At 68.6% G+C, this 21,196-nt stretch overlaps 1 protein-coding gene across 4 annotated transcripts in view; it reads right to left on the bottom strand.

Annotated features, from left to right (window-relative positions):
* The window catches only part of TRIO (trio Rho guanine nucleotide exchange factor), a 156,675-nt gene that overhangs the window by 25,879 nt on the left and 109,600 nt on the right, over positions 1-21,196 (bottom strand). For 3 of the 4 annotated variants that reach the window (XM_055136851.1, XM_055136856.1, XM_055136862.1), the window contains exons 34-38: positions 17,652-17,895; positions 4,319-4,611; positions 3,446-3,616; positions 1,971-2,066; positions 1,704-1,852 (exon numbers count right to left, since the gene is read on the bottom strand). In XM_055136851.1, coding sequence (XP_054992826.1) covers positions 1,704-1,852; positions 1,971-2,066; positions 3,446-3,616; positions 4,319-4,611; positions 17,652-17,895 — 953 coding nt within the window. Of the gene's footprint in view, positions 1-1,703; positions 1,853-1,970; positions 2,067-2,639; positions 2,844-3,445; positions 3,617-4,318; positions 4,612-17,651; positions 17,896-21,196 lie in introns of those variants that run through there. The other variant, XM_055136864.1, reaches the window with a different exon arrangement.

The raw sequence follows: 21,196 nt of genomic DNA, 5'->3' as shown, positions 1-21,196 counted from the left end.
CCCACACAGGGCGCCCCATGGCACCCGAGACTGGGGAAGGGTCCCTGCTCGGCCCACAGGTCCTGGGGGCTGACTGATTCAGCAGTTCTGCCGCTGTGATTTGGGGGCCGCACCTGGCTGGGCTCGGGGGACCGGGTGCTGCTCAGGCACCTCCCCCCAGCCTTTTCTCCCTGGCCCTGCTCCGGGGCAGCATCGCGGCCACGCAGGGAAAGCCCCGGCCCCCGTGTTCGAAGCTGAAGCGAGCGCTTCTCCGTGGAAAAGCGTCTCTTTCCCTGCCAAGGCCACTGACCGCTGACATCCCTCGAGTCAGAGATGTGATGAGCATGGCGGGTACCGCCACTGGGCTGAGAAGCTCCCTCCCGTCCACCAGCGGGGTTGGCGCGGCCACTGGAGGGGGGCTCGGTCCGCACCGGACGCGTCTCCGCCCCCCCCCCCCCCCCCACGAGCAGCGTGTTTGCGCCTCTCCAGGGCCCAGGCTAAACTTAAGATTCTGCAACATTCCTGGGGCCTCCCCGACATGAGCTGCTTCCCGGGACTAAGGAACATCACTAAGGTCCCGCGTGGGGCTGGGGAGGGCGGCGGAATCCACGCCATATCCTCGCGGATGGAACAGAAAGGATGAAAAGAAGAGAGTTGGGGGGGCGGTCCCAGCCCCCAATCCGGCCCAGCCCCAGGCACAGAGAGGAGCGGGGGAGGGGCGGGTGTGGGTGGACAGGGCGGGCGGGGAGGGGAGGGGCTGGAGGGTGGCCGCGTACTGACGACCCGGATGGTTCAGAAACACACTTGGACCCCAGGTCGAGGAAAGGTAGAGCGTGTGCTAACCACAGCGCAGGAGAAAGGAAGAGACGGGGGGCCGGAGCACCAGAAAAGTGTGTGGGGGGGGTGGGGGTGCTTGGCTGGCAGGTGGCGGACCCGGGTTTGATCCCTGGCACCCCCTACGGTACCCCGAGCACCGCCAGAAGTAATGCCTGAGTGCAGAGCCAGGAGTAAGGCCGAGCAGCTGGCCCCAAACCAACCAACAGCAACAGAAACACAGAACAAACCAAAGCCCCCTCCAGACCCCCCCAAACGAAAAGAGACTATCTGGAGAGTGGCAAGGGGCAGCAGAGGCCGAAGTTGCCCCGCAGCAGGGACAGGACGAGTCGAGCTCGTTCCCATCCTGTGCCTGTGGACCCTGAGGGCTAGACACGGTGACTCCCTGAGGCCCGCCCCAACCCCCGCTGTCTGGGGGAGTCCTGGCCCCTTCCCTCTGGGGACAGGGGAGGTGCCCGCCGCGGCCTCAGGGGACAGGAGGCGCCCACCGCGGGCCTGTCCTTAGGGGACAGAAGGCACCCGCTGCGGCCCTAGGGGACAGGAGGTGCCCGCCTCGGCCTTAGGGGACAGGAGGCGCCCGCCGCGGGCCTGGCCTTAGGGGACAGGAGGTGCCCGCCGCGGCCCTAGGGGACAGGAGGCGCCCGCCGCGGCCTCAGGGGACAGGAGGTGCCCGCCATGGCCTTAGGGGACAGGAGGTGCCCGCCCCGGCCTCAGGGGACAGGAGGTGCCCGCCCCGGCCTCAGGGGACAGGAGGCGCCCACCGCGGGCCTGTCCTTAGGGGACAGGAGGCACCCGCTGCGGCCCTAGGGGACAGGAGGCTGCCCGCTGCGGCCTTATGGGACAGGAGGCGCCCGCCGAGGCCCTAGGGGACAGGAGGTGCCCGCGCGTACCGCCGTCTCTTCAGGGAGCTGCACTTCCTCTCTTCCATCTCGTCGATGGGCGAGGACGAGGACAGGAGTGAGTTGTCGGAAGGGTTGAAGGACGGGCTGCTGCTGTCCCCTGGGTCCACCAGGAGGGAGCTGGGCCGATCTTCCAGCGCCTGGAAGGGACGCGAGGGTGTGCCCGGGCCCCAGGGCAGCTGCCCTGGGGGACACCCGAGGGACGGGCCCTGCAGCGCCCCCCGCCCGGCCCCGCCCCTGCCCCGGCAGGAGCCTCACCATCTTGCTCTTGACCAGCTCCTCGATGGCGCTGACGAGCTCGGCGGCGCTGGGCGTCTCGGAGCTGGTGGGGCGGACCAGGAGTCGAGAGGAGGCCTGGAGGCGGGGGGAGGCGGGGGGAGGGGGCCGAATCAGTCACCGGCGGCCGGATATGCCCCTGCAGGCGCGGCCGCTTCCCAGAAGCCCTTGCAGACAAGGAGACCAGGCGTCTGTCTTTGTTGGCGTTTATTTCCGGGCAGCTGACGGCCTCCGAAAGGACATTCCACAGAGCCCGTTTGGGGGCGAGGCGGGAGCACCGGGGCCCGGCACAGCCGGTTCCCCAAAGTGGGGGGGTTGGGCGCCCCCAGGACGCCCTGACAGAGGGGTGGGAGACGGCGGAGGGGCACTGGGCTCACCAGGAGGCCCGCAGGAGGCTCTGGACCATCTTGGCCTGAGAAGGGGCCAGGCGGGGCAGGGACGCGCTCACCATGTCCGTCCATCCACTTCCCCGGGACCAGTGCTGGGCACAGTTGGGGGCCTCTCGGCCTTCGACACCACCGGGGGCTAGAAACGGGCAGCGGGCAGCAGGGCGGCGGGGGGCGGGGGAGGAGGGTCCGGGGCTGGGCTCGAGTTCAGCGGTTCGCAAACAGGGCCTGTTTGCAGGTGACTGGGGGCCAGGAGGGGTGCGGGGGGGGGGGGGGGGGAAGGGCAAGCCGCGGGCTGCTGTCGCCAGACCCAGCGCACGCAGACGGACGGGCCGGGCCCCGGGGGCCTTCGCGCGCACGCATCGGCCGGAGATGCTGGCGGAGAGGCCGGGGCTGGGGCGGGCGGGGGTCAGGCGGAGAGGTAGGGGAGCCCGGCCCACACGGACACAGAGCACACGTCGACGAAATGCTGCAGCCAGCGCCACACAGCGGGGGGAGAGAAGGGGCGGTCAGGGCCCGCGCCCGCCGGGCACCTCGCTGCGGGAACACAGCGGGGAGCGGACGCCCGGCACGGAGAAGGGGCTCTGTCCACCACAGGTACCACGGCTGGCCAGCAGGGGCCTCACCGCTGACCATCACCTCACAGCTGACCATCAAGGCCTCACGGTTGACCATCAGGGGCCTCACGGCTGGCCATCAGGGGCCTCACGGCTGTGCATGAGGTCTCACAACTATTAATCCCGGGACCCTGGCCGTTTCCAACTCATGAAATCTGGTGAACTGAGCAAGCCCCCGCACCGGGACAAAGGAGAGCGTCAGGGAAGGAAACGGAAGAAAAAAGCGGGAAACCGATGGAAACGTTCGCCTCAGAAAACGTAGTTGGTGCCATAACAGGGAACCAAGCACCAGTGACAACCTCGTGAACACTCTCCCCGCCGGCCGCCTGGGGCCTCTGGGCCGACCGCAGGAGCGGGAGTGTCGGCACGCTGGGGAGAGGAGCGGGGGGCGTCCCCCGGACCCCCTGGCCCAGCCCCGTCCCCGCCCTCCCACGGACGGGCCCGCCCGGCTCACCTTGTCGTCCTGCGCGTCGGGCTGGAGCAGGCTGTGCTGCTGGATGGCCATGGGCGGGGGCAGGGGCACGGCGTCCGCGCCCTCCTCGCCCTCCTCCTCCCCGCAGCTCTGCATGCCCGAGGACGACGACTTGGACAGGGTCCCGCTGCTCAGGCCCTCGTTCCGGCCTCTCTGCAAGCACACGGACACGCGCCTGAGACGCGGGCGGGTGGGGGGCCCGAGGGGGGCGGGGGACTCTCGAGGGGGGCAGCAACCCGCGGCCACCACGTGTCCTGGCAGGCCTCAGCCCCGACTTCCCCCACGCGGAGAGCGGGTGGGCCCAGTCTCGGTCCCTCCCCTCTGGGGGAAACTGACTCCAGCCCGGTGAAGGGCACAGAGGGACAAGGCGGCCGGTGGACAGGCCCAGGACTTGCACTAAGTCCACCCCATGCCCCCCGCCCTTGCCCAGTCTGGGCGGGACTAGGCGGGTGGTTGGTGGGGGAGTCATCTAAGCTGAAAGGCAAACACGGGGCCCTTCTGCAGCCCCCCGGCACTGAAGGTGCGGCAGGGCGCCTGGAGGAGGGCACCCTGGGGCGGGCCTTACCCCGGGGGTGCGGGAGAGTCTTCGGGCAGGTGAGGGGAGCAGGTGTCCCCCCAAGCGCACCGCACAGCTGAAGGCTGTGCCAGGAGGAGGGGGAGGGGCAAGAAACAGGGGCCCCTGCGGACGGGGAAGGCCTGGGTCCAGAGCCCGGCTGACCGCAGGCGCGGGACCAGGAAGCTGTCAGATAGCAGCTGCAGCGGCAGGGTCCTGGGTGCCTGTCTGACGGCAGAGGCAGGGGGCGGGGGCAGAGGTAGGGGGCGGGGCGGGGCAGGGGGCTGGGCGGGCGCGCGCACCTCCTCCAGGGTCTCGTCCTGCGGGGTGGCGGCGCTGTCGTCCGAGTCCTTCTGCGAGCCGGCGTCGGCGCTCTTGCGCACCTCGCGGCTCTTCTTGTGCTTGTGCGCCAGCTTCTTGACGTGCCCGTCGGCCTTGCCGCTGCTGAGCCGGCGCACGGGGCTGGTGAGCCACTTGCGCAGCGTGTTCCCCGGCCGCTTGGGGCCCGGCGAGCTCTGCGCGCCCAGCACGTGCGGCTGCAGCGCCGCCACCGAGGCGGGCGGGCTGGCGTCGTTGCTGGACACGGACAGCGAGTCTGCGGGGGGCGGGGCGGGGGCGGCCGTGAGCGCGGGGCGCGGGCGCGGGGGCGACCCCAGAGGGCTCGGCTGAGCCAACCGCCGGGCCCGGCCCCCCCAGCCCACCCGCGGTCACGGAGACCCCGGAAGCCGCGTGTCTGCGCCCTCCCTGCAGGGGCCCAGGAAGGTGACAGTCGCTCCCTCTCCCCGCAAGACTGCCAGGCTGGGGAAGGGTCCTCCACGGTCCATTCGAGCCCCCTCCCCTTTCCGGGTGCTCACGGGAGGGTGCTCTCTCCCACAGCCGCATGGCGTGTGGGAGGGCCTTCCCTGGGCACTCGGGGCGACGCCAGAGGGCAGAGGGACAGGAGGGGCTAGCGAGGTCTGGGCCAGGACACCGTCCCAGTCCCCTTCTCAAGCGCCCACTGCACCCGGCACGCGGACAGAGACGATGGGAATCCACTCCCACACCAGCAGGGCCTGGACCCCAGAGCTGGCACTCAAGGAAGTAGGGGGCGGGGGAGACGCAGCTCAGGAGGGCTGAGGAGAGGGGACCTTTGGCAGGCTGCCTGGAGGAGGTGTCCAGGAGCACTGAGAGGCTGAGTTGTCCTGCAGGGGGTGTGCCAACACACAGCGGGTGCCAATTCAGCGCTGCCTGGGCCCCCAGCAGTGGCCGGTGGTCAGTGGCCTGTATCCCGTGCAGGAGGGGCACTGCCCCTCAACCCTGCCCAGGCACGGTGACAGGCACAGCCCACGCCGTGTTCCTCGTAGGCAGGGGGCGAGTGGGGGCAGCGACAGAGGGGGCTTGGCGGGCCTGGGTGCGATCCCCAGCACCACACACCCTGAGCCCCCCGGCCAGGAGTAAGCCCTGAGCACCGCTGAGCGCGGCCCCCGCCAGGCCTGTGGACACAGCACCCGTCTGTGCCGGGCAGGCCAGGGGTCCCGAGGCAGAGATGCCGCAAGGGCCCAGCGCTGAGCACGGGGCTCCCGGTGGCCTTCTGTGCCCCCCGCCAGCTTGCTCTCAGCAGGGAGCTTCCGGCCGAGGGCTCTGGGACACGGCGAGAACCACTGGGGGTGACGGCTGGGGGTCCTCAAGCTCCCAGTGCTGCCGGGCCGTGAAGGCCTCCACGGGGGGTTGGGGGGGAACGTGCGTGTGTGCTGGGCTGCAGGAACAGCCCTAGTCACAGCGGGGACAGAGGGCCAGCTGACGCGCCCTGGCTCACGGCTCTGTTCTGGTTTTCAGTTGGCAGCGTCAGATCCCGGACAGGCCCCGCCTGTCTCTCCCCCCCACCCCCCCGAAAGGCACGGTCCCTGCTTCCAGGAAGCCAACAGCTGCCTGCGAGCGGCCCTGCCGGCGAGAAGCCGCGCGCGCTCATGAACGTTTCCAGGGAGCCCGTAGCTCCCCTCAGGGCCCCGACAGCGGGGAGAAGAAAGCCAGCCCACCCGGGGCCCGCCGGGCGGGGGAGCAGGGTGTGGGAGGGGGCGAGGACCCCTCTCCCCCTCCCCCAGCCCCGAGCAAGCCCGTGAGGCCCTGGGGCCCTGACACCCTGTCCAGCCACACAGCCCAGGCCACGGGGGCCGGACTCCTGTCCCTCGCAGAGCCGCACGCTGCTGTCCCTCGGAGAGGGGGGCCGGTGCCCCGCACGGCTGTGGGTACCCGCCACCCGCTGCCCATCCGGCCAGATTCCAGGGCAGACAGCGCGGCCCAGCGTCTGGCCTCGCAAATGACTCGATGGCCCGTCCCTGTCCTGAAGCCCCGGGGTCCCCGGACGGGCTCGGCCTGTGCGTCTGGGGACAGCGTGGTGTGGGGGATAGGGCAGCTCCCCAGGGGCTCCCGCCCCCGGCCAGGAGGAGGAGGAGGGAGGGGGCGGGGGTGGCCTGGCCAGCCCCCAGCAGGCGTGAAGAGCGGGCAGGAACCCAGGAGGGCCCTGCAGGCGGGCAGGGGCGGCCGGGCAGACACGCGCTTCACGTGTGCCTACCCTCCTCTGAGCACTGGTTTTCAGAGCCCAGACAGGACACGGAGCTCTGGGGACTGTGTGTGTGTGTGTGTGTGTGTGTGTGTGTGTGTGTGTGTGTGTGTGTCTGGGGGGAGGGGCTTGCCCAGCAGGGCCTGGAACAACTCCGCACCTGGCACCCGTGAGTGGGCGGAGGCGCCTACCAGGGCGGGAACAACACACCCAGAGACCCTTCCTCGCGTGTGTGCGGGCCCCAGCCGGCACTGAGCTCTCTCCTGAGCAGTCCCACGACACTGCTGGGGGGCCACGAGGCCCACAAGGGGCAGCTGTGTGTGTGAGTCTGTGTGTCTGCAGGCCTGTGTGCGTGTGAGTCTGTGTGTGTGTCTGTGTGTGTCTGCACGCCTGTGTGCGTGAGTCTGTGTGTGAGTCTGTGTGCGTGAGTCTGTGTGTCTGCATGCCTGTGTGTGTGTGTGTCTGTGTGTGTCTGCAGGCCTGTGTGTGAGTCTGTGTGTGTCTGCAGGCCTGTGTGTGTGTGAGTCTGTGTGTCTGCAGGCCTGTGTGCGTGTGAGTCTGTGTGTCTGCAGGCCTGTGTGCGTGTGAGTCTGTGTGTGTGTCTGTGTGTGTGTCTGTGTGTGTGTGTGAGTCTGTGTGTGTGTGTCTGTGTGTGTCTACACGCCTATGTGCGTGTGAGTCTGTGTGTGTGTGAGTCTGTGTGTGTCTGCATGCCTGTGTGCATGTGAGTCTGTGTGTGTGAGTCTGTGTGTGTCTGCATGCCTGTGTGCGTGTGAGTCTGTGTGTGTGTGAGTCTGTGTGTGTCTGCATGCCTGTGTGCATGTGAGTCTGTGTGTGTGAGTCTGTGTGTCTGCATGCCTGTGTGCGTGTGAGTCTGTGTGTGTCTGCACGCCTGTGTGTGTGAGTCTGTGTGTGCGTGTGAGTCTGTGTGGTCTGCACGCCTGTGTGTGTGAGTCTGTGTGTGCGTGTGAGTCTGTGTGGTCTGCACGCCTGTGTGTGTGAGTCTGTGTGTGTGAGTCTGTGTGTGTCTGCATGCCTGTGTGCGTGAGTCTGTGTGTGTGTGTGTGGGATCTGGTGGCACCAGAAGGTCTCCAAACCCAGCGCAGCCCGGACCTCTGCAGAGCCGTCCCCGGAGTGCCCAGATGCGGTGCTCAAGGGCCAGGCTCGGAGCACAGGGCGGCAGTGCCCGTCCACGCTCGCCTGTGGCTGCACCCCCACCCCCGCGCCTGCAGCAGCCCCCCATGGCCTGGCCTCAGGCAGCAAGAGGAAGTGGAGACCCCCTCTAACTCACTCTCTCAGCTCCCACAGCTCAGCCCTGGCCGCTGCTCGGGCTTGGGCCCCCGCACCTGGCAGACATTCCCCCCGGCCCAGGAAGCCATAAATCCGCGCTGGCCCCGTGCGGGGCAGAGGGCGGCCGGCGGGACGGCGGGGCGAGTTCCAGATGCGCAGGAGGAGCCCTCGGGTCTCGGGGTCCCCGGGGAGGGCAGGTTCCTGTCGGCGTGTCTCCCCCTCGGCTGCCCCCAGGCCGGGGTCTGGGGGCTGCAGCCCCCCACCCCCACGTGGGCCCACAGAGGCTCTGAGCACTGCAGACGCCTTGGCTTGGCGCCAAGAGTGAACACAAGTGGAAATGATTTAAAAATGCATGTTTCAGGAGGAAAAACACCTCCCCGCCCTTCCCAATAAAACCCAGTCCCCCACGAGCAGTTTCTGGAGAACGGAGCAGCGGGCGCGTTTGCGGGGGTGGGGGCAGGCGGAAGCCGCCCGGGGGGGGGGGCCCAGAGCAGCGGGACACAGGACAAGGGCACGGCGGGCTCTCCGGTGCCCCTGCCCCAGCACGCTGCGCCCGCGTCCGCCTAAGCCCTGGCTCACTCAGCGGCCGGGAAGGGACAGAGAATTCCCTCCCCACCGGGGCTGGGGGCGGGGAGCAATCTGGGGGTTTGGCCCCTGGGGCGTTCCTCTCCTCCTGGGAAACAGAAGGTCTGCGGGCCTCTGGGGCACTTAGGGTAGCAGGGACCTGGGACTGGGTCAGAGCAACAGGACAGTGGGGAGGGCACATGGCAGACCCGGGTTCGATCCTTGGCATCCCATAAGGTCCCCTTGAGCACTGCCAGGAATAACTGCTGAGTGCACAGGCAGGAGTAACCCCTGAGCATCGCTGGGTATGGGAGAGAGAGAGAGAGAGAGAGACAGAGACAGAGAGACAGAGACAGAGAGACAGGGAGGAGAGAGAGGAGAGAGGCAGAAAGAGGAGAGACAGAGACAGAGAGAGGAGAAAGAGGAGAGAGAGAGATAGGAGAGAGAGGAGAGAGGCAGAGAGACAGAGAGAGGGAGGAGAGAGACAGAGAGGGAGGAGAGAGACAGAGAGGGAGGAGAGAGACAGAGAGGGAGGAGAGAGACAGAGAGGGAGGAGAGAGACAGAGAGAGAGAGAGGAGAGAGACAGAGACAGAGAGAGAGGGAGGAGAGAGAGACAGAGAGAGGAGAGAGACAGAGAGGGAAGAGAGAGAGAGACAGAGAGAGAGAGAATACTGGGCAGGGCATTTCCTTGCATGCAGCGGACCCGGGTTCAATCCCCGGCATCCCATCCATCCCCGAGCAGTACCAGGAGTGAATCCTGAGTGCAGAGCGGGGCGTAAGCTCTGAGCAGGGCCAGACGCCCCAAGAAGACAAAGAGCGAGAAGGGGGCGGGGCGGAGAGCTGCAGCCGGCTCCCCTGGACCCATCGGAAATGTTTCCTCCAGAAAAACAAACTGTAACCGTGAGGAGCCGCATTCCTCCTGGAAACAGAAAACCAAGCCTGGGCGGCTGGGAGGGGCTGGAGCGGGCCGGCTCGGGCGCCTGTGGGGCAGCCCAGGCCCTGCGATTGGTTCCAGGTGCCCTGCAGAGGGGCCGAGCTGGAGAGCGGGTCCAGGAGCCCTTCCGGAGGGACCGGCCGCCTGCGCCCTCGCCTCACCTCTGCAGCTCCAGCTCTCCCCGGGCTGCCCCTGGGACCCATCGAGGGGGCGTGGGCAGATGGCTCTAGGCAAGACGGTTCCCATCTGGCCCTGGGAAACGCTCACGGCCGGTGTCTGGGAGCAGGAGAACCGCCTCTTCCCAAGGGCGTCTGACAGCCGCAGCTCCGGGCCGGGGGCTGGGCAGGAGGGGGCGCGGGGGGGGGGGGGTGGGCGCAGGAAGGCGGCAAACTCGCACAGCGGCCTGCCGGGCACTCTGGAGCTACCGGCGCGGTCTCTGTCTATGCACCTCACCTGGCAGTGCTCAGGACTGTGTGCCATGCGGGGACGGCACCGGGGCAAGCACTGGGGTGTCAGTCAAGGTCGCTGGGGGGCTTCTCCTCGGGATCAGCCGAGAGGCCTCAGACTGCCGTGCATGGCCGAGGCGTCCGGGAAACGGTCCCGGAGTCCCCAGGCCAGTGTGGGGAGACGGGACTGCAGCTCTCCAGGCACAGCGGACCCATGTGAGGACTTGTTCACTCTCACGAAGCTTCACGCTGAGGGGCTCATCAGCCCCCACGGCCCCAGGGAGACCCCGTCTAGTGAGGGTTTCTCCTCAGACTGAGGGGATCGGCAGCCGCCCACAACCCCAGGGAGACCCGTCCAGGAGCATTTCTCCTCAGGAGCATTTCTCCTCACGCTGAGGGATCATCAGCCCCCTGGACCCAGGGAGACTCCGTCGAGGGGGCATTTCTCCTCACACTGAGGGGATCATCAGCTCCCTAGACCAGGGAGACCCCTCCCAGCAAGCATTTCTCCTCACGCTGAGGGATCATCAGCCCCCTGGAACCAGGGAGACCCCGTCGAGGGAGCATTTCTCCTCACACTGAGGGGATCATCAGTCCCCCTGGACCAGGGAGACCCCTCCCAGCAAGCATTTCTCCTCACTCTGGGAGGATCATCACCCCCTCCCCCCACGATCCCACCCAGAGAGCATTTCTCCTCACACCGAGGGGGTGATCCGCCTCACGGCCCGGGAAGACCCTGCCCTGAGAGCGTTCCTTCAGGGCGCGGTGGGGAGAGGGGAGCCCGAGCAGGCTCCTGTCTCCGTGCCTGCAGCAGCGTGTCCAGTCACGTCCCTCAGGAGGGTTCCTCGGGGCTCTGAGGAGCGCGCAGGTCTAGCGAACCCGCCCGCCAGGGTCTGAAATCGGGGTGCTCGTGGGCACGGGGCAGGGACACCCGCTGGGGGCTCACGGCCAGGAAGTGACGGTCGGCGGGAGCCGGTGATGGGGGCCGGGAGTGGCTGGGTCCTTCCACTGCACAGGGGTTACTCTTGGCAGGGGACCTCAGGGTGACCCACTGCCCCTTCCGGCCACCGCGTCCTTCGTGGGCTCGGACGCCTCCTGCCGGAGCCCGATAAGGGGGCACGGGCGGGGACGCTGACCGCCCGGTGACCGCGGGCCGGGAGGAACATAACGGCAGCCCGTGCTCAGCACGGCCGCCCGGCACGCCCCCGCCCCTGTACGGGCCAGGGGCCTGCGCCAAAGGCAGTTTCGTCTCTCTGGAATGTCAGGGCCAAGGCTCTGCCCGGGGCTCGGCCTAGCCCCCCCCCATCTTCCCTGGGCCCCCCCGCCCACCTGCCGCGGCGCTCAGAGATGTGTCCCCCGCCCCTCGAGAGTCCCGGCTAGCAGAGGCCGCGGCGCTCAGCACCTTCCCTGCCGTCAGGCTGCACCGTGCCCCGGCCCGCCCTCTGCTCTCAGCACCCCCTGCCCTCAGCGCGCCCCCCCCCCCCCGCCCCCGGCTCTAAGTTCCCGGTCCTACCCGCAGTTCCCCCGGGCTCGCTGCTCGAGCCCCCTCCCCGCCTAGCTCCGCATCCCCACTCTGTCTGCCGAGAGGGGGTCTCCGGGGTCCCTGCAGGGCCGACAAGACCCCGAGTCTGGGTCTGGGGGGGGGAAACGCAGCCGGACAAAGACCCTAAGGAAGCTGCCTGAGGCAGCCGGCGGCGGCATCCCCGTCCTGCCAGGAGCCGGGAGTGGGGGGCAATGCTCACCTTCCTGCCCTGCCCTCAGCAGCCCCCCAGCACAGGCACCTTGACCCCCCGACTCCGGGAACGCAGCAGCCCGCAGAAAGCCCCCGGGCATCCGCTCCAAGCACGGGGGCGAGGGGGGGGTACCTAGGTCCAGGATCCAGTACTTGCAGGGCCCGGGCTGGCCGGCGGGGGACAGCGTGTCCAGGCGGTCGGCAGGCTGACTCCCGTTGGGCATGGCGGGGGCGGGGCGCCCGGCGGGCGAGCGGGGGCACAGAGGGGCCGAGAGGGGCCGGCCGGCCCGCGGAGCTCCTTCCTTCCCCACCGGCGGGCGGCTGCGGGCTCCCACGCGGGAGAGCCGGGCTGGCGTGCAGCCTCCGCGGGGCCTCTATGGGCTGGAGACGCTGGCAGCCAGATGTTCCTGCTCTCCTCGGCTCCCTCCCTGCCGGCCAGCGGCGGGCGGGCGGGCGGGCAGGCGGGGCCTCCCCCTGCGATTTGATAGCGCGCGAGAGAAACACTCACTCGCCGTGGGGCGGGCGGCCAAGCGCTGACATCACGGGGCTGCAATGCCGCTCCCGCTCATGAGAAACAGACCCGCGCGCCCCAGGGCCACGCGGGCGCGGGGCGGGACGCCGGAAGGGTCCAGGGCCCCGCGGCTGTCGCCCCGGCCTGGCCCCCTCCCCTGCCCCTCCGCTCCCCGAAGATTCCCTGCACATCAGAACTGCCCCCCCCCCCACCCCCCCCTGCTCGAGCTCCCGCCCAAGGGCGCCCGTGACCTCTCGGCCTCTCCGCTCTGACCTCTCAGTTACTTATTTGCGAGGTTGTCTCCACTCGTTAGGAAAAAAACCCAAGAATGAAAAGCAGGGTCCCCTGGTGTACTTGCCTCCGACTCATTAAAGGGAAAGAGTTGCCACTACGGGGAGGGCGCGTGAGGGCAGCAGGGCGTCCAGTCCCTACGCTGGGGACAGTGAACAAAGCCTGACAAGAAGAGGAGGCAAGAGGAAGGGAGGGGGGGCACTGACTTGAGCCCGCTCGGCCCCGTCCGCTCCGGCAGCCCGGCTAGCTGCACCACTGGCACCCTCACAGGTCCTGGGGGCCTCCCTGCTGCCCGCTCCCGGCCCCGAGTCCCCCCCGGGATGTGCACACAGGCTGGCCAGGTCCCCGTCAGCAGCCTCTCCCCCTGCGGCGCCCCCACCCCAAAAAAGCAGCAGCAAAACTGTCCTGAAGGAAATCAGTGTAATTGACATTCTGAGGTTTCCTCCGTGCCAACCCCTGTTAAATATTTCACTTCGCCCCTTTCCAGAAACACAGCCAGCCAAGCGAGGGCCGTTCATTAAGACATTCTCCGCCCCGGCTGCCCGGGGCAGCGACCCCTCTGTGACGGGAAGGAAGCCACGCTCGCATGGAGCCAAAGGCACGGGCACAGTCGCCCGTGGGAGCACTCAGAGAGGAGCTCGGGCCCGCAACACGAGCGGAGCCCCCGTGAAAGAGCACCACAGACTCCATGGAGAACCAGGGGCCCCACACAGGTGGGATGTCTGGGGAGGGAGGGGAAGGGGAAGGAGAGAGGAGAGAGGGTAGGGGAGGGTGGAGGGGAGTATGGGGGAAAGAATGGGTGAGGAGGGAAGGGTAGGGAGGAGAGGAGGGTAGAAGGAGGGGAGAGTAGATAGGAGGGGAGGAAGGGACAGGGGAGGGGAGAGGAGAGGAGGGCAAAGGGGAGGGAAGGAGGGAGAGGAGAGAGGACACAGCACAAGGGAGTGGAGGAGGAGGGAGGGTGAGGAAAGCGGAGGGAGAGGGAAGGGGTAAGGAGGAAAGGGTAGAGAGGAGGGGAGAGCAGAGGGGAGGGGAAGGGCAGTGGAGGGAAGGGGAAGGGAGGGGAGGGAGGCATAGTGTAGACAGGCTCAGAAACGAGGGCCCTGGGTTCGAATCCCAATACCACATGCTCCTTGAGCACCAAAGGGGGGAGTGGCCCCCTGAAGAGCAACAGCAGGATGCACATGGCCTAGTGGCCGTTTGTAGGGGTGTCGGAGGCCCGGCCAGGGCCCGAGGGCACACACCTGCGGCACCCGTCGGGGCTCGGACGGGAGCTGGGCCGGGGGGCTGTGCGCACAGCTGAGGGCTCTCCAGGGGACGAGTGAGGGGACGGGCAGGCCCCAGGCGCCTGAGCTGGCCTGAGGATGACCCCGGCGTGAAGCCGCAGGTCCCAGCACCGGGGGTGGGTGGGGGCGCGTGTCCAGGCCGTGCGTCCCCGCGGAGGGGGCTGAGCCTGCCCAGCCGCCTGCGTCCAGCGCGGGCGCCCCCTTCCCTCCCTCCCTCTCGGCTTCCCAGCTCCAGCACAAAGCCGGGCCTGTGCGTGGCAGCCGGGGGACCCTCCCTGCACCCCCTTTCCTGCGGCTCCTGCCACAAAAGCACCTTTATGGGGAGGCGGGTGGGGGGGGGGCGCGCTCCCGCCCCCTCCTGGGCGTGGCTCTCGCCAGCCACCGGCAGGATTGGAGAGAGGCTGGGGAGGGGGCATCCGGCGGGCGGGGGGGGGGGCACGAAGCTCTGGCCCATTGGGGGGGGAGGGCTGTCACCCTCGGCAGCCGCAGAGCTGGTGGCACCTTCTGGCACACGCACACTCCCTCCGCCGGCCAGCCCAGCCTCCTGGTCCGAGGGGCACCCGCCTGGCACACAGGGGGCCCGGGGTCCGGCCCCGGAGACCCCGAACCCGACGGAACGTCCCGGGGGCAGGCGGCTTCCCCCCGGGTGGGCGCACAGCGCAGGCCTGGGGCTCCAGCCAGCCCCCCAGGTACCTGCCCCCCCCCTCCGCCCAGGGCGGCTGGGGGAGGAGTGTGGGAAGGGGCGCCTGCGTCACTGTTTACAGCTCCTCCACATCTGTAATTTTGGGATCCTGGGCCGGGGACAGTGTCAACAGTTGCTGACGGTGGGCCCCCCCACCCCCCGCCCTGTGTCGTCAAGCCAGGACGGGAAGCAGGACCCGAAAATACCTCGGCCGTGAAGCCCGGGCAGGGCCGCCCGCTGCGGGCTCCCTAATTGCAGAGCCGGTAATCACGGGGCTGGGGCGTCAGCCGGAGACAGCGCTCGCAGAGGGCCCCCGGGCCTTTGTTCTGCCCCCCCCCCCCCCCCCGCCCCAGGCCCAGCTCCTCTCCCACAGGGATTTAGCAGCTGCTCCGACCCGCCGAAAACCGCTCTTTCCCAAGCCTTCCGACAGGAGGCACCGAGACCCCGCCGGGCACGTGCTCCAGGCCGTGAGAGCAGCGCGGGGCACCCGGGGCCGCGTCAGCATCAGCCCCCCCGCCCACCCCGGGCCAAGGCCGGCACAGGCCAGAGCCTGGAGGAGACAGGCTGGCGGCCACCCTGCTTTCCTGAGGCTCTGGGGCTGCGGGCTGACCCCTAGGGGGACCCGGGTGTGGCCCCGGAGCACTGCAGGGAGCACTGCCCCACACAGACAGGCACAGAGCCGGGGGGAGGATGAAAGCCAGGGCCAGCCTCGGGGCCGGGAGGACAGGACGAGGGTGGTCACCCACGTGCTTGGGGGCAGACACGGGACGGGAAGTGGGTCGCCGCGCTGGCTCTGGCTACGGGGGCTGATTTCCGGAGGGACACCCCCGGGCCCAACAGGGCCGAAGGGGGTCGGGCTGGGGGACAAGCGGGGGGTGAGTGGGAGCAGGAGCTGAGGCCGGCAGCCGGGCCGGGGCCGGGGCAGGCACTGGCCTGTCCTCCCGCCTCAGGATCCGGCACCCGGGGGCTCGGGGGACACCCGCTGCGCCTCAGCCGGGGCGGGGCAGCCGCGGTGGCCACAGCACAGATGGGTCACGTGGCTGCCCGCAGCGGTGGGCGCCACCTTCTGAAATGATGCCCCCCACACCCGTCCCCCGGGCTCTGGGTGGCGGGACCCAGAGCGGCATGTGGGGACGGGAATGAATGCACGTGTGTGTGTGCACGTGTGAAGTGCACGTGAGTATAAGTGAGTACATGAGTATCCATGTACGTGTATAGTATGGGTACATGTATGTGTGAGTGCATGTGAGGATATACGACTGTGTGAGCGTAGGTGGGTGTGCACACGTGTGTATGAGTATGTGTGAGTGCGTGTAAGTACATGTGTGAGTGTACATGTCCGAGTGTATGTTTCAGTACGTGTGAGTGTGTGTATGTGTGTGCTCATGTGTATGTATGTGGGTGTGTGCATATACAGGTGTGTGGGTGTGAGTGTGTGCGAGTGTGCCAGTGTGCGTACATCCCGCAGGCCGCCTGACAGCCAGAGAGGTGTCCACGGTGGCCTGGGCGCTGGGCCACGGCGCTCTGCGGCTCACTGATGGGCCCTCGGCAGGCCCCTCCACACTGCGAGTGGCATCTCCCTGTCCCCTTCCACAGCGGTTATGGGGGCGTGCGGGGTGGCGGAGGGTCTGCCCAACCAGCAGGAGGGCAGCAAGCCTCTTTCATCAGACCCCAGGGCAAATGGGGCCGGACTCGGCAGCCTGGGTCAGTGAGGAAACGCCTCTGTGAGAGCATGTGCGTGTCCACGTGCGTCTGTCTTGTGCCGTGTGCCCGTGTGCGTGTGTCCCTGTGCAGGGAGCAGCCGCCCTGGCCCTGCGGGAGGGCGGGGGGCAGAGCGGGGCTGAGCGCTGAGAGCAAGCCCGCACCCCCGCCGTGCCCGCTTCCGGCCCCAACGCCCCCTTCCCCGCCTGGCGGCACGGGCAGCGGGAACGCTGTGGGCGCAGAGCCTGGGGACAGGCGCTATTTGCGGCCAGCCAGTTCCCGCCTCCTCCGCCAACAGCCAGCCCCGGGGCGCGCTCCCGGGCTCAGACCTGCGGCCCCAGCCTGACTGGGGGTGCGGGCGACGGGCTGAGGGGAGGGCCTGCTCGGACCCCTGGGACCCTCTCCCCACCCCCCATCCCCCATGGGGGCGTCTCTGCCTTGCCGCCTGAGGCTCCGGGCGATGAGAGGCTAATAATTCCAGCTCCTCACCGCGGGGCAGGTTGTACTTAGGCCCAGGCCGGGCGGGGCCGTCAGCACGGGGTGAGCTCAGCGCGGCCCGATTTAGCCTATGACTAAACAGCAGTGGAGGGGCTCCGGTGCCCGCGGAGGGCGCGGGGGCACGCGGGAAGCTGCAGGTGTGCTCCGGAACTGACGGCAGGCAGGAAGCAGCGCCGCGTGCCCGCGCGCCCACGCCAGGCAGCGGACAGCAGCGGCAGACCCAGGGGCCGCGCCGTGTCTCACAAATGACACGCGGTTCCTTGCCGCTTCTCCGGGCGGGGCAGGTGTGGCGACAGCGAGCGGGCAGTGGCCCAGCCAGGCCACGGGCAGGCCTCGGCTCGGCACCCCGGGGCGGAGTCTGGGGCCCCTGAGGGTCCCGAGGCCAGAGACGGCGCTGAGCTCTGCAGAGCTGATGCTGCCCAGGACTGAGCCACCCACAGCAGCACCCGCAGGCCATAGGCGCCCCTGCCCCTGTGGCTGAAGATGCCCCCTGTGGCCCCGTGCCCCCTCCTCCAGGGTCGGAGATGCCCCCTGTGGCCCCGCGTCCCCTCCTCCAGGGTCGGAGATGCCTCTGTGTCCCCTCGCCCCCTCCTCCGGGGTCGGAGATGCCCCCTGTAGCCCCGCATCCCCTCCTCCAGGGTCGGAGATGCCCCCTGTGGCCCCGTGCCCCCTCCTCCGGGGTCGGAGATGCCCCCTGTGTCCCCGTGCCCCCTCCTCCGGGGTCAGAGATGCCCCCTGTGGCCCCGCGTCCCCTCCTCCAGGGTCGGAGATGCCCCTGTGGCCCCGCGTCCCCTCCTCCAGGGTCGGAGATGCCCCCTGTGTCCCCGAGCCCCCTCCTCTGGGATCGGAGATGCCCCTGTGTCCCCGCGCCCCCTCCTCCGTGATCGGAGATGCCCCTGTGTCCCCGAGCCCCCTCCTCTGGGATCGGAGATGCCCCTGTGTCCCCGCGCCCCCTCCTCCGGGGTCGGAGATGCCCCTGTGTCCCCGTGCCCCCTCCTCCGGGATTGGAGATGCCCCTGTGTCCCCGCGCCCCCTCCTCCGGGGTCGGAGATGCCCCTGTGTCCCTGCGCCCCCTCCTCCGGGGTCGGAGATGCCCCTGTGTCCCCGAGCCCCCTCCTCTGGGATCGGAGATGCCCCTGTGTCCCCGTGCCCGCGGCGCCCACCTTTGTGGTTGAAGATGCCCTCCATCTCCATGCTGCTCCGCGAGTGGGCGATGCACAGGGACCCGCAGGGCACCAGGCCCTCGGCGGCGGGCGAGCGGTCCGTGGTGCGCACCAGGCACCAGTCGGGCTTGTCGTGGGGCCGCTCCAGCACCTCCACCGTCTGGCCGCGCCGGATGGTCAGCTCGGTGCTGTTGCAGGCCGTGAAGTCGTGGATCACCACCGTCAGCTCGCAGCCGCCCGAGAGCTGCGGGGAGAGGGCGCGGGTCAGCCAGCGCGGGGGGCGGGCCGAGGCTGTGGGACGGGGGCGCCTGGTTCCTGAGACGGCCACGGGCCAGGGAGAGGGAGCAGAGGGCCCGGAGACCCTCGGCCCGCCCCAGGAGCGGCCCCTGAGGGGCCTCTCACCCACCCCCGCCCCAAAAAGGAAACAAAACACAAAAGTGAGCAACGGACTCGACACTGTGAAGTGAGGCACGTGTGCATGTGTGTGTGTGTGTGTGTATGTGCATGTGTGTCTGTGCTGTGAACGTGTTTGTGTCTGTGTTGTGTACATGTGTTTGTATGTATGAGTTTGTATGTGTGATTGTGTATGTGTGTGTGTGTATGTGCGTGTATGTCTGTATTGTGTCTGTGTGTGCTTGTGTGTCTGTGTACGTGTGTGTGTGTGTCTGTGTATGCTTACGTGAGTGTGTGTGTGAATGTGAGATTTCTGTGCGGCTGCTGGGGGGGCCTGGATGGAGACACTGAGTGCAGGGTGCGAGCGGGCTGGGGGCCCCAGATGCACAGGCCAGGCTGCCCCGCAGGACACTCAGTGGACAGCCCTGCTCCGTGCCCAGCCCACACCAGGCTCTGCGTCCCAAGCCGCAGACCGACGTCCAGGAAGCCAGCGCTTCCCTTCCCCCCCCGCCGCCTGAGCGTCACCCAGACACAGGCTCCAGCGTCCCACGGGCCTCGGGACCGGCTGGAAGAGTCCCCCTCCGTGCCCATGGGCGCCATGCCTGGGGCCGGCCAACACCCCCGCCGGGCTTCCTGGCGCTCTTGGATGTGCGTCCGACATACCCCCCGGCCCCAGCTGGGGTCCCGAGTGCAGCCAGTGACCCCTGACCCCGCACCCCCAGCCGCGCCTGGGTAGCAGGACCTCTACCTTGTCACTCTGGTCTCCTAGTGACCGCCTCGGGCACCTGCCCCCGGACCTCCAGAGACGGGGAAGGAGGGAGACGCTGGGAGGGTGGGGGGCGTGCAGGGCCTGGCTCCCTGCTGGGCCATCGCGGGCACGGAGCCGGGGCAGAGACGTGTGTGTGCGTGTGTGTGTGTGTCTGTGGAAGAGGCCGTGTGTGTGTGTGTGTGTGTGTGTGTGTGTGTGTCTGTGGAAGACGCCATCCCCTGCTGGTGCTGGCAGGGCGGCGGGGACGGGCCGGACGGGAACGGGCTCTGCTCGCGCCCTTCTGCGCCCCGTCTGCTCCGAGAGAAGCTGCCATCCGTGCTGCCGGGGCGGGGTGGGGGGGCAGCCGCTGCCTGTGTGACGCCGTCCGTGCCCCCCATGCCCCGGAGAGGGGGGCCAGGCATGTGTGGAGCGCAGGCCCAGCGAGATGGGGGCGGGGGGGGGGGCGGCGTCCGAGTCTGGGGGCGCTGTCCCCGGGGCCGCCATACCCGCACCGTCTGCCAGCCCCACGCGGGGACCGTCTGCAGTCTCAGAGCAGGAAGCACGTGCGCGGAGAGCAGGGCAGCCCCCACACAACACACGCGCGCGCGGCAAAGTGCGTCCACCCTAACGCGCCAGTGTGGGCCGGGCCCCGGCAGCTCTGCCCGGCCCCCCACGGGGTGGCTGACTTTTAAGCCCTTCGACCAGCACACGGTTTCCCCCGAGTAACCCAGGGCAGGAATGCAGTCTGGAACAGAGGTTTCCCCGCTAAAGCCCAGACACTGAGAGGTTAACCTGGGGGAGGGGGGCGGGGGCGGGGAGGGGGGCCAGGGAGGGGGCGGGGAGGGGGAATGTCCTTTCCTGCTGTGGAGGTGCTCCCTTTCCTGCTTCCCATGGCTGGCCTGGGGGCCATCCATCACCTCCCCCCTCTTCCCCCCACCCCTTTCTCAAGAGCGTTATTAATTTTTCAGGTGGCTCCTAGCCACGGGCTCACTTGGGCTGGGGGAAGGGTGGGAAGGGGCGCGGGCCTGCGCCGAGTGAGTCGATTCCTGGCGCTGATCTTTATTTTTTTTTTAAAGCCCCTCACAGAGCAATCAAAACACTATTGGAAACATCTGCGTACTTGACAGCGCAAGAAAAAAATCTGGCCTGTTCTGATAACGCCTCCCGTACTCAGAGTTCTCTCCTTGCCTGCTCTCCCCCACCAAGGCCTGCAGGAGCCTCCTGGCAAAGCCGAGCGCCAGCAGAGTCTGGTTCACACTGTGCTCGAAGTAGCATGACAGAAAAAAAAGCCCAACTTCCGCGTCGCCCTCGAGAACCCGGGGTTCCACCGCACCCGTGGGGGGACTGATGGGGGCCCCAGGACAGAGGGGGCGCCGCCTGCATTCCAGCCTCAGCAGCTCACCACAGAAGGGCAGCCAGGCTTGCTGTGTGGAGACACTTTCCTTCTCCCTGGGGTGCCTTGGGCGAGGCCTGCACGGCCACCCAGTGCTCTGCCGTCAGGCCGTTCGTGTGGGTGCCCCCAGGACGGCTGAGGGCGTCGCCGGCCCCCACCCAGGAGCCGGCCCGTTACTCTGGAAAGGGTGACAGCTGAATAAAAGCCCCGGTTCCGGGCCAACTGTGTTTCGTGGGCCCTTTTCACCACTGCCCGTTTCCCTGCCGGGCTCGGGGGGGGGGGGGTTCTGACTCGGGCGGCAGCTCAGAAACGCCCCCTTCCGCGCTCACTCGCACCCCTGAGAAACTCCCGGGAGGAGAATGAGAAACATTCTTCTTCGCCCCCACCATTTCGACCGTAAGCAGCAAAGTGCAGAGAGCAGCTGGGGACCAGGCCTTGGCGGTGCAGGGCCACACACGGGCCCTGGGTGGGCTCTCTCCCCCAGGACCGAAGAACAAACCTGGCCCGTGGGCCCACAGCTCCACACGGGAGCTCCCGCCGGGCTGTTTCCCGGAGTTTGCTCCGAGGGACCGTCCCCGGCCCACCTGGCCATGGGCACGAGGACTCGGCTGCTCCCGGGATGCAGTGAGCGGGCGATGGCCGGGCTGGGCGTGCGGGCAGGGCCTCCCCACGTCGCCCACATCTACGGCAGGGGGTGTCAGGCCGAGGAAAGGGGGAGAGAGCGGCCACCTGCAGAGCCGGGCCCCGGCGGGAGTGAAAGGGGCAAGACCACCCGGCCCCCTCCAGATCGGAGAGGACGCCCCCTGCCCTCCCCGCCCCGGGCGGCCACCCCACCTCTCAGCCTCGCCAGGCCACCTGCAGAGAAGCTGCCCCCGGGCCCCCGAGGACCCCCGACACAGGCGGGGCAGAAATGTCTCAGATCCCCCAAATCTGCAGGGGTGGAGGGTGAGGGAGAGACTGTATGTATGAGCGTGAGTATATGCATAAGCACATGTGTGTGCATGTAAGTGC

Source organism: Sorex araneus, chromosome 1, assembly GCF_027595985.1.
Source record: "Sorex araneus isolate mSorAra2 chromosome 1, mSorAra2.pri, whole genome shotgun sequence".
Lineage (NCBI taxonomy): Eukaryota > Metazoa > Chordata > Mammalia > Eulipotyphla > Soricidae > Sorex > Sorex araneus.
This window is presented reverse-complemented; position numbering and strand designations above follow the sequence as displayed.